At 47.4% G+C, this 12,279-nt stretch overlaps 1 protein-coding gene across 5 annotated transcripts in view; it reads right to left on the bottom strand.

Moving 5' to 3' along the window:
• Positions 1–12,279, bottom strand: part of tmem131 (transmembrane protein 131) — an 80,561-nt gene that overhangs the window by 39,767 nt on the left and 28,515 nt on the right. For 2 of the 5 annotated variants that reach the window (XM_046299617.1, XM_046299624.1), the window contains exons 7-12: positions 10,314–10,455; positions 8,139–8,257; positions 7,940–8,045; positions 6,160–6,268; positions 5,668–5,821; positions 3,105–3,263 (exon numbers count right to left, since the gene is read on the bottom strand). In XM_046299617.1, the coding sequence (XP_046155573.1) occupies positions 3,105–3,263; positions 5,668–5,821; positions 6,160–6,268; positions 7,940–8,045; positions 8,139–8,257; positions 10,314–10,455 (789 nt within the window). The remainder of the gene's footprint in view (positions 1–3,104; positions 3,264–5,667; positions 5,822–6,159; positions 6,269–7,939; positions 8,046–8,138; positions 8,258–10,313; positions 10,456–12,279) is intronic. The other 3 variants (XM_046299636.1, XM_046299637.1, XM_046299630.1) reach the window with 2 other exon arrangements.

Here is a 12,279-nt window from a genome sequence, read left to right as displayed (position 1 = left end):
GACATGGGCATAATGAGACATGAGGAGGGGGGGCATAATGAGACATGAGGCTGGGAACATAATGAGACATGAGGAGGGGGGGCATAATGAGACATGAGGGGGGGGGGGGGCATAATGAGACATGGGCCATAATGAGACATGAGGAGAGGACAAATGAGACATGAGGACCATGGGCTGGGCATAATGAGACATGAGGGAGGGGGCATAATGAGACATGAGGAGGGGGGGCATAATGAGACATGAGGCTGGGGATAATGAGACAGAGGGAGGACAAATGAGACATGGGCTGGACTGATAATGAGACATGAGGAGGGGGGGCATAATGAGACTGAGGGAGGGGGCATAATGAGACATGAGGAGGGGGGGGGCATAATGAGACATGAGGGGGGGCATAATGAGACATGAGGGGGGCAGAACATGAGGACAATTAATGAGACATGAGACAGAGACATGAGGGAGGGGGGCATAATGAGACATGAGGAGGGCTGGATAATGAGACAGGAGGGACAATGAGACATGAGGCTGGGGGGGGAATGAGACATGAGGATAATGAGACATGAGGAGGGATAATGAGACATGAGGAGGGGGGCCACATGGGCTGGACAGAGACAGAGGACAAATGAGACATGAGGCTGGACATAATGAGACATGAGGGGGGCATAATGAGGCTTGGGAGGGGTTGAGTGCAGGGAACGTGACAGTACTGATAAGGGGAGAAACCGTTGAAGGCTCATATCACTTAGTTCCCTGCTTAGCAAGAATGAGGCAATGTTTAGAGATAAGGAGGAGACTCCACCCAGGGGAAGCCATGTCAGTGTCTGAGTTACAGCTTTGTGGACCCTTTGGGAACAAGTCAACTTGGTTAAGCTTCTCTAGTGTCCGTGAGTTATTTAATCTGAAAATTGGTTATAACTCCAGTTCTGTTTGTTAAATTAAGATTCTAACAACGGCAGTGTTTTACATAGACTATAGACTGAGGACGGGGGGACGAACAGAGGACACAGGGGTCATGGGCTTTAAAAATGGCAGAGTATTTTACAAAAAAATGATGACCGGTCAAAATGATCTGGAGAGGACAAGGGGACAGGACCATGGGCTGGAGAGGACAGGTGTACAGGACCATGGGCTGGAGAGGACAGGGGACAGGACTATGGGCTGGAGAGGACAGGGGACAAATGACATGGGCTGGACAGGACAAAGGAAAAATTACATGGGCTGGACAGGACAGAGGACAAATTACATGGGCTGGACAGGACAGAGGACAAATTACATGGGCTGGACAGAACAGAGGACAAATTGACATGGGCTGGACAGGACAGAGGACAAATTGACATGGGCTGGACAGGACAGAGGACAAATTGACATGGGCTGGACAGGACCATGGGCTGGACAGGACAGAGGACAAATTACATGGGCTGGACAGGACAGAGGACAGTACTATGGGCTGGACAGGACAAAGGACAAATTACATGGGCTGGACTGAACAGAGGACAATTTACATAGGCTGGACAGAACAGAGGACAAATTACATGGGCTGGACAGAACAGAGGACAAATTGACATGGGCTGGACAGGACCATGGGCTGGACAGGACAGAGGACAAATTACATGGGCTGGACAGGACAGAGGACAGTACTATGGGCTGGACAGGACAAAGGACAAATTACATGGGCTGGACTGAACAGAGGACAATTTACATAGGCTGGACAGAACAGAGGACAAATTACATGGGCTGGACAGAACAGAGGACAATTTACATGGGCTGGACAGAACAGAGGACAATTTACATGGGCTGGACAGGACAGAGGAAAAATTACATGGGCTGGACAGGACAGAGGACAAATTACATGGGCTGGACAGGACAGAGGACAAATTGACATGGGCTGGACAGGACAGAGGACAAATTGACATGGGCTGGACAGGACAGAGAACTAATTACATGGGCTGGACAGGACAGAGGACAGTACCATGGGCTGGACAGGACAGAGGACAAATTACATGGGCTGGACTGAACAGAGGACAATTTACATAGGCTGGACAGAACAGAGGACAAATTACATGGGCTGGACAGAACAGAGGACAATTTACATGGGCTGGACAGAACTTAGGACAATTTACATAGGCTGGACAGAACAGAGGACAAATTACATGGGCTGGACAGAACAGAGGACAAATGACATGGGCTGGACAGGACCATGGGCTGGACAGGACAGAGGACAAATTACATGGGCTGGACTGAACAGAGGACAATTTACATAGGCTGGACAGAACAGAGGACAAATTACATGGGCTGGACTGAACAGAGGACAAATTACATGGGCTGGGCAGAACAGAGGACAATTTACATGGGCTGGACAGGACAGAGGACAAATTACATGGGCTGGGCAGAACAGAGGACAATTTACATGGGCTGGACTGAACAGAGGACAATTTACATGGGCTGGACAGGACAGAGGACAAATTACATGGGCTGGGCAGAACAGAGGACATGTTAGGAAAACAATGAGTGAAAATCTCAATTGCATGTCCTTGATTCCTCGCATCCTCTCTCCTCTCCTTCTCAAACCCCAGGTCTGACCTTCTCATCCAATGGGTTTTGAGGTGGTGAGGAGAGAGGACAAGGAATCAGGGAAATGCAATTGAGATCCTCCCAGAGACAAGATTGTGCAGGGAGGATGATTTGTGTGTGTGTATTTGTTTAGGTGTAGAAGTGTGGGTATGTGTAGATATGTGTAGATACGTGGGTGTTTAGATGTGTGGGTGTGTAGATGTGTGGGTATGTGTAAATATGTGGGTGTGTGTAGATGTGTGGGTATGTGTAAATATGTGGGTGTGTGTAGATGTGTGGGTATGTGTAAATATGTGGGTGTGTGTAGATGCGTGGGTATGTGTAGATGTGTGGGTATGTGTGGGTGTGTGTAGATGTGTGGGTGTGTGTAGATGTGTGGGTGTGTGTAGATGTGTGCGTGTGTGTAGATACGTGTGTGTGTGTAGATACGTGTGTGTGCGTTGGTGTGTGTGTAGGTGTGTACCTCAAGGTAACCTGTGTAGGCCCTGACAGGAAGGTGTGTAGGTGTGTGTGTTGGTGTGTGTGTAGGTGTGTACCTCAAGGCAACCTGTGTAGGCCCTGACAGGAAGGTGGAACTTGGAGATGTTGGTGTTGAGGAGGATGTGGATGGAAGGGAGGACAGGGCGGAACAGGAGAGAGAAGATGTAGCGAGACTCACGAGGAGGGATCAGAACGGGGGCGCTGAGGTTCTGCACCTGGCCAGAGACGAGACAACAGGCTCTTCACAGTACGCCACACCAAAGTCAGATGTTTTGCAACAGAAAAAGACAAACTTGTTTCATTCTGGTTTGAAGTCCCAAAATAGAATACGCTTTGTTGATCAGAATGAATGAGACTCCATGGACACGGGGGACTTGATCCTAGATCGGCACTGCTACTCAGAGACAGTACATACAGCCCCTGATCCTATGCTACTCAGAGACAGTACATACAGCCCCTGATCCTATGCTACTCAGACAGTACATACAGCCCCTGATCCTATGCTGCTCAGAGACAGTACATACAGCCCCTGATCCTATGCTACTCAGACAGGACATACAGCCCCTGATCCTATGCTGCTCAGAGACAGTACATACAGCCCCTGATCCTATGCTGCTCAGAGACAGTACATACGGCCCCTGATCCTATGCTGCTCAGAGACAGTACATACAGCCCCTGATCCTATGCTGCTCAGAGACAGTACATACAGCCCCTGATCCTATGCTACTCAGACAGTACATACAGCCCCTGATCCTATGCTACTCAGACAGTACATAGAGCCCCTGATCCTATGCTACTCAGACAGTACATACAGCCCCTGATCCTATGCTACTCAGAGACAGTACATACAGCCCCTGATCCTATGCTACTCAGACAGTACATACAGCCCCTGATCCTATGCTGCTCAGAGACAGTACATACAGCCCCTGATCCTATGCTGCTCAGAGACAGTACATACAGCCCCTGATCCTATGCTGCTCAGAGACAGTACATACAGCCCCTGATCCTATGCTACTCAGACAGTACATACAGCCCCTGATCCTATGCTACTCAGACAGTACATACAGCCCCTGATCCTATGCTACTCAGAGACAGTACATACAGCCCCTGATCCTATGCTACTCAGACAGTACATACAGCCCCTGATCCTATGCTGCTCAGAGACAGTACATACAGCCCCTGATCCTATGCTGCTCAGAGACAGTACATACAGCCCCTGATCCTATGCTACTCAGACAGTACATACAGCCTCTGATCCTATGCTACTCAGAGACAGTACATACAGCCCCTGATCCTATGCTACTCAGAGACAGTACATACAGCCCCTGATCCTATGCTACTCAGACAGTACATACAGCCCCTGATCCTATGCTACTCAGACAGTACATACAGCCCCTGATCCTATGCTACTCAGAGACAGTACATACAGCCCCTGATCCTATGCTACTCAGACAGTACATACAGCCCCTGATCCTATGCTACTCAGACAGTACATACAGCCCCTGATCCTATGCTACTCAGACAGTACATACAGCCCCTGATCCTATGCTACTCAGACAGTACATACAGCCCCTGATCCTATGCTACTCAGAGACAGTACATACAGCCCCTGATTCTATGCTACTCAGACAGTACATACAGCCCCTGATCCTATGCTACTCAGACAGTACATACAGCCCCTGATCCTATGCTACTCAGACAGTACATACAGCCCCTGATCCTATGCTACCCAGACAGTACATACAGCCCCTGATCCTATGCTACTCAGACAGTACATACAGCCCCTGATCCTATGCTACTCAGACAGTACATACAGCCCCTGATCCTATGCTACTCAGACAGTACATACAGCCCCTGATCCTATGCTACTCAGACAGTACATACAGCCCCTGATCCTATGCTACTCAGACAGTACATACAGCCCCTGATCCTATGCTACTCAGACAGTACATACAGCCCCTGATCCTATGCTACTCAGACAGTACATACAGCCCCTGATCCTATGCTGCTCAGAGACAGTACATACAGCCCCTGATCCTATGCTGCTCAGAGACAGTACATACAGCCCCTGATCCTATGCTACTCAGACAGTACATACAGCCCCTGATCCTATGCTACTCAGACAGTACATACAGCCCCTGATCCTATGCTACTCAGACAGTACATACAGCCCCTGATCCTATGCTACTCAGACAGTACATACAGCCCCTGATCCTATGCTACTCAGACAGTACATACAGCCCCTGATCCTATGCTGCTCAGAGACAGTACATACAGCCCCTGATCCTATGCTGCTCAGAGACAGTACATACAGCCCCTGATCCTATGCTACTCAGACAGTACATACAGCCCCTGATCCTATGCTACTCAGACAGTACATACAGCCCCTGATCCTATGCTGCTCAGAGACAGTACATACAGCCCCTGATCCTATGCTACTCAGAGACAGTACATACAGCCCCTGATCCTATGCTGCTCAGAGACAGTACATACAGCCCCTGATCCTATGCTGCTCAGAGACAGTACATACAGCCCCTGATCCTATGCTGCTCAGAGACAGTACATACAGCCCCTGATCCTATGCTGCTCAGAGACAGTACATACAGCCCCTGAACTCACGCTGAACATGGTCCTGGCCTCATCTGGCAGGGTGACGTTGTGTATGCGGACAGCAAAGTTGAAGGCGTTGGTAAGGAGGATGGATCTGTTCACAGGGTCTACTGGACTGTCTCTGATGTGGAACAACGTGGCCGTGTGGTCAAAGCCCAGGTAGCTAGAAGGGGCAGGAGAGAGGGGAGACCGGTAGACGTGAAATCACATCAAACCTGATGGGACTAACATACAGGGCCAGTTTAGTCTGACTCAGTACAAGCCTAGTCCTGGACTATTGAACTAGAAAGCATCTCCATTGAATGTTCAGGATGAGACATAATCTGCGTCCACAGTGTATTTAAACTGGACTCTACAAGAACATAATTGAACTATGACCTAACCAAGTCAGTGCAGAGTCATGAATGAACCAACACACGTGTATCCTACCGTCTAAACACATCATGAATGTTTCAAATCTTGTAAACGGTCAAAAAATAAGAGATGAAATCAAAGTCCTACCCTTGTAGCACCTCTGCTTGGTACGGGACTTCAAGTTTAGACGAGTTTATCTCCTTGACCTTCACTGTTATTTTACCAGAAAACGGAACCGGTCTTTCTGCTTTTGATGCTGGTAAAAAACAAAAACATCACAGAGAAAATAAAAGAACATCATATCCTTAGGTAAGCAGGAGTATTTTAAAGTCGAGGTCGTCACGCGTGGGGTGGCGGGGGCGGGGACTGCAGCTCGACAAAATGTTTTAAAGAATAAACACAGAAGAAAAATATAAAAACACAACATGCAACAATTTCAAACATTTGACTGAATTACAGGAAATATGTCAATTTAAATATATTCATTGGTCCCTAAACTATAGATTTCACATGACTGGGAATACAGATATACATCTGTTGGTCACAGATACCTTAGAAAAAGGTTGGGGCGTGGATCAGAAAAACAGTCAGTATCTGGTGTGACCACCATATGCCTCATGTAGCGTGACAGCTTCACATAGAGTTGATCAGGCTGCTGATTGTGTCCTGTGAAATGTTGTCCCACTCCTCTTCAATGGCTGTGAGAAGTTGGTGGATATTGGAGGGAACTGGAACACGTCGATCCAGAGCATCCCAAACATGCTCAATGAGTGACATGTCTGGTGAGGATGCAGGCCATGGAAGAACTGGGACATTTTCAGCTTCCAGGAATTGGGTACAGATCCTTGCGACATGGTGCAGTGCATTATCATGCTGAAACATGAGGTGATGGTGGTGGATGAATGGTACAACAATGGGCCTCAGGATCTCCTCACGGTATCTCTGTGCATTCAAATTGCCATCAATAAAATGCAATTGTGTTTGTTGTCCACAGTTTATGCCTGTCCCATACCATAACCACACAACACCATCGGGCATTCTGTTCACGACGTTGACATCAGCAAACCGCTCGCCCACATGACACCATACAAATTCTCTAAAATTACATTTACGGTAGAGAAATGAACATTGAATTATCTGGCAACAGCTCTGGTGGACATTCCTGCAGTCAGAATGCCAATAGCACCCCTCCCTCAAAACATCTGTGGCATTGTGTTGTGTGACAAAACTGCCCATTTTAGAGTGGCATTTTATTGTCCCCAGCACAAGGTGCACCTGTGTAATGATCAAGCTATTTAATCAGCTTCCGGATATGCCACACCTGTCAGGTAGATGGATTATCTTGGCAGAGGAGAAATGCTCACCAACAGGGATTTAAAAAAAACATTTTTGAAAAATAAGGTTTGCGTGTATATTTCTGGGACCTTTTCTTTCAGCATGAAACGTGGGACCAACACTTTTTACATGTTGAGTATATATTTGAGTGTATTTTTGTTCAGTATAAGCTTTAAAAAACAAAAAACATTTTCTCTACACCTCCATGGCAAAATGTGCAGAATTGTACAAAATGAACTGCGGCACTTCTGAGTTGTTCAGTGGCCCCGCCCCCCCCCCCCCCCTCATCAATGTTGCCCATCTCTGGTCGATGTCATGGAGAGAACAGGTGTTCCTAATGTTTTGTACACTCAATACACCCACGAAAGAAATGTGAATACCACTGATTTAAAGACATGGCATTTATAAAACAGCTTTTATTCTAAGACACCAACTGAAAGGTTAAACACCTGACAACGTAATGTTATTTCTATTAATTGAGTTTTATAAAAGGTTTAGTAATAAAAACGTCAATGGTCTTTTGGGTCCGTGGTTAATATTTCAGGTTTCTCAATTCAAGTGATTTAACATTTTCAAAGATCACAAGACTTACCATCAAAACTAATACTTGCAACTTTGGTATATCTACTCTCGCCTGCTTTTAGGGTGATTGCTTTGAAATTGATGGTGGCTTCGTTGGATGCCGTCGTCCGTATACTCTGGGGGAAAAATCACCAAAATACAAGGTTAACCGGACGTCGGAACGCAAGAGTCAACAGACAAACAAGAGGAGGAAGTGCCAACCAACTCACCGCGATCCAAACATCTTTCCTTCCCGAATTCAGTAGATGTAAGTTCAATTGTTTCGGCCGATCTTGTGACCGTAACGTACCGAAGTCTAGCATCTCTGTGGAGGAGTATATACCAGGAGCTAGAGGGAAGAGACCAAACAGAAAGAACCTATCAACCTCATGTGGACCAGTCAATCAACAATACCTGAGGTGACCTCCACAGGCAGTATGATAACCTGGTCTAATACCTGAGGTGACCTCCACCTCCACAGGCAGTATGATAACCTGGTCTAATAACTGAGGTGACCTCCACCTCCACAGGCAGTATGATAACCTAGTCTAATACCTGAGGTGACCTCCACCTCCACCTCCACAGGCAGTATGATAACCTGGTCTAATACCTGAGGTGACCTCCACAGGCAGTATGATAACCTGGTATAATACCTGAGGTGACCTCCACCTCCACAGGCAGTATGATAACCTGGTCTAATACCTGAGGTGACCTCCACAGGCAGTATGATAACTTGGTCTAATACCTGAGGTGACCTCCACCTCCACAGGCAGTATGATAACCTGGTATAATACCTGAGGTGACCTCCACAGGCAGTATGATAACCTGGTCTAATACCTGAGGTGACCTCCACCTCCACAGGCAGTATGATAACCTGGTCTAATACCTGAGGTGACCTCCACCTCCACAGGCAGTATGATAACCTGGTCTAATACCTGAGGTGACCTCCACCTCCACAGGCTGTATGATAACCTGGTCTAATACCTGAGGTGACCTCCACAGGCAGTATGATAACCTAGTCTAATACCTGAGGTGACCTCCACCTCCACAGGCAGTATGATAACCTGGTCTAATACCTGAGGTGACCTCCACATGCAGTATGATAACCTGGTCTAATACCTGAGGTGACCTCCACAGGCAGTATGATAACCTAGTCTAATGACCGAGGTGACCTCCACATGCAGTATGATAACCTGGTCTAATACCTGAGGTGACCTCCACATGCAGTATGATAAACTGGTCTAATACCTGAGGTGACCTCCACCTCCACAGGCAGTATGATAAACTGGTCTAATACCTGAGGTGACCTCCACAGGCAGTATGATAACCTGGTATAATACCTGAGGTGACCTCCACAGGCAGTATGATAACCTGGTCTAATACCTGAGGTGACCTCCACCTCCACAGGCAGTATGATAAACTGGTCTAATACCTGAGGTGACCTCCACAGGCAGTATGATAACCTGGTATAATACCTGAGGTGACCTCCACCTCCACAGGCAGTATGATAACCTGGTCTAATACCTGGTGACCTCCACCTCCACAGGCAGTATGATAAACTGGTCTAATACCTGAGGTGACCTCCACCTCCACAGGCAGTATGATAAACTGGTCTAATACCTGAGGTGACCTCCACCTCCACAGGCAGTATGATAACCTGGTCTAATACCTGAGGTGACCTCCACCTCCACAGGCAGTATGATAAACTGGTCTAATACCTGAGGTGACCTCCACCTCCACAGGCAGTATGATAACCTGGTCTAATACCCGAGGTGATCTCCACAGGCAGTATGATAACCTAGTCTAATACCTGAGGTGACCTCCACAGGCAGTATGATAACCTGGTCTAATACCTGAGGTGACCTCCACAGGCAGTATGATAACCTGGTCTAATACCTGAGGTGACCTCCACAGGCAGTATGATAACCTAGTCTAATACCTGAGGTGACCTCCACCTCCACAGGCAGTATGATAACCTGGTCTAATACCTGAGGTGACCTCCATCTCCACATGCAGTATGATAACCTGGTCTAATACCTGAGGTGATCTCCACAGGCAGTATGATAACCTAGTCTAATACCTGAGGTGACCTCCACCTCCACAGGCAGTATGATAACCTGGTCTAATACCTGAGGTGACCTCCACAGGCAGTATGATAACCTAGTCTAATACCTGAGGTGACCTCCACAGGCAGTATGATAACCTGGTCTAATACCTGAGGTGACCTCCACCTCCACAGGCAGTATGATAACCTGGTCTAATACCTGAGGTGACCTCCACAGGCAGTATGATAACCTGGTCTAATACCTGAGGTGACCTCCACCTCCACAGACAGTATGATAACCTAGTCTAATACATGAGGTGACCTCCACCTCCACAGGCAGTATGATAACCTGGTCTAATACCTGAGATGACCTCCACCTCCACAGGCAGTATGATAACCTGGTTTTCGTTGGTTTTGATCCTGATGAAGGCTGTGTGGTTGTCTGCATCTCTCGACGAGAAGCTAGCCCTCATCACACCCTTCGTCTCAAACGGAGGGATCTCCTACAACACAGAGAATACAAGGACACAGTCAGGACACAGAGAACACAAGGACACAGTCAGGACACAGAGAACACAAGGACACAAAGAATACAAGGACACAGAGAATACAAGGACACAGAGAATACAAGGACACAGAGAATACAAGAACACAGTCAGGACACAGAGAATACAAGGACACAGAGAATACAAGGACACAGTCAGGACACAGAGAACACAAGGACACAGTCAGGACACAGAGAACACAAGGACACAAAGAATACAAGGACACAGAGAATACAAGGACACAGAGAATACAAGGACACAGAGAATACAAGGACACAGTCAGGACACAGAGAATACAAGGACAGTAAGGACACAGAGAATACAAGGACACAGAGAATACAAGGACAGTCAGGACACAGAGAATACAAGGACAGTCAGGACACAGAGAATACAATGACACAGTCAGGACACAGAGAATACAATGACACAGTCAGGACACAGAGAACACAAGGACACAGTCAGGACACAGAGAATACAAGGACAGTCAGGACACAGAGAATACAAGGACAGTCAGGACACAGAGAACACAAGGACACAGTCAGGACACAGAGAATACAAGGACAGTCAGGACACAGAGAATACAAGGACAGTCAGGACACAGAGAACACAAGGACACAGTCAGGACACAGAGAATACAAGGACAGTCAGGACACAGAGAACACAAGGACAGTCAGGGCACAGAGAATACAAGGACACAGTCAAGACACAGAGAATACAAGGACAGTCAGGACACAGAGAATACAAGGACACAGTCAAGACACAGAGAATACAAGGACAGTCAGGACACAGAGAACACAAGGACAGTCAGGACACAGAGAATACAAGGACACAGTCAGGACACAGAGAATACAAGGACAGTCAGGACACAGAGAATACAAGGACACAGAGAATACAAGGACAGTCAGGACACAGAGAATACAATGACACAGTCAGGACACAGAGAACACAATGACACAGTCAGGACACAGAGAATACAATGACACAGTCAGGACACAGAAAATACAATGACACAGTCAGGACACAGAGAATACAAGGACACAGAGAATACAAGGACACAGTCAGGACACAGAGAATACAAGGACAGTCAGGACACAGAGAATACAAGGACACAGAGAATACAAGGACAGTCAGGACACAGAGAATACAAGGACACAGTCAGGACACAGAGAATACAAGGACAGTCAGGACACAGAGAACACAAGGACACAGAGAACACAATGACACAGTCAGGACACAGAGAACACAAGGACACAGAGAACACAATGACACAGTCAGGACACAGAGAACACAAGGACAGTCAGGACACAGAGAACACAAGGACAGTCAGGACACAGAGAACACAAGGACACAGAGAACACAATGACACAGTCAGGACACAGAGAACACAAGGACACAGAGAACACAATGACACAGTCAGGACACAGAGAACACAAGGACAGTCAGGACACAGAGAACACAAGGACACAGTCAGGATGCATCCCAAATGGCTAGTACATTAGTAGTGCACTACTTTTGACCACATTCTCTAGTGCACTATAAAGGAAATGTGGATCCATTTGGGAAGCTGCATCAGAGCGAGGGACCCTAGAGCAGGAACTAGTGGTCAGAGTGAGGGACCCTAGAGCAGGAACTAGTGGTCAGAGTGAGGGACCCTAGAGCAGGAACTAGTGGTCAGAGTGAGGGACCCTAGAGCAGGAACTAGTGGTCAGAGCGAGGGACCCTAGAGCAGGAAGTAGTGGTCAGAGTGAGGGACCCTAGAGTAGGAACTAGTGGTCCGACCGA

The sequence above is a fragment of the Oncorhynchus gorbuscha genome, linkage group LG02 (assembly GCF_021184085.1).
Source record: "Oncorhynchus gorbuscha isolate QuinsamMale2020 ecotype Even-year linkage group LG02, OgorEven_v1.0, whole genome shotgun sequence".
NCBI lineage: Eukaryota > Metazoa > Chordata > Actinopteri > Salmoniformes > Salmonidae > Oncorhynchus > Oncorhynchus gorbuscha.
This window is presented reverse-complemented; position numbering and strand designations above follow the sequence as displayed.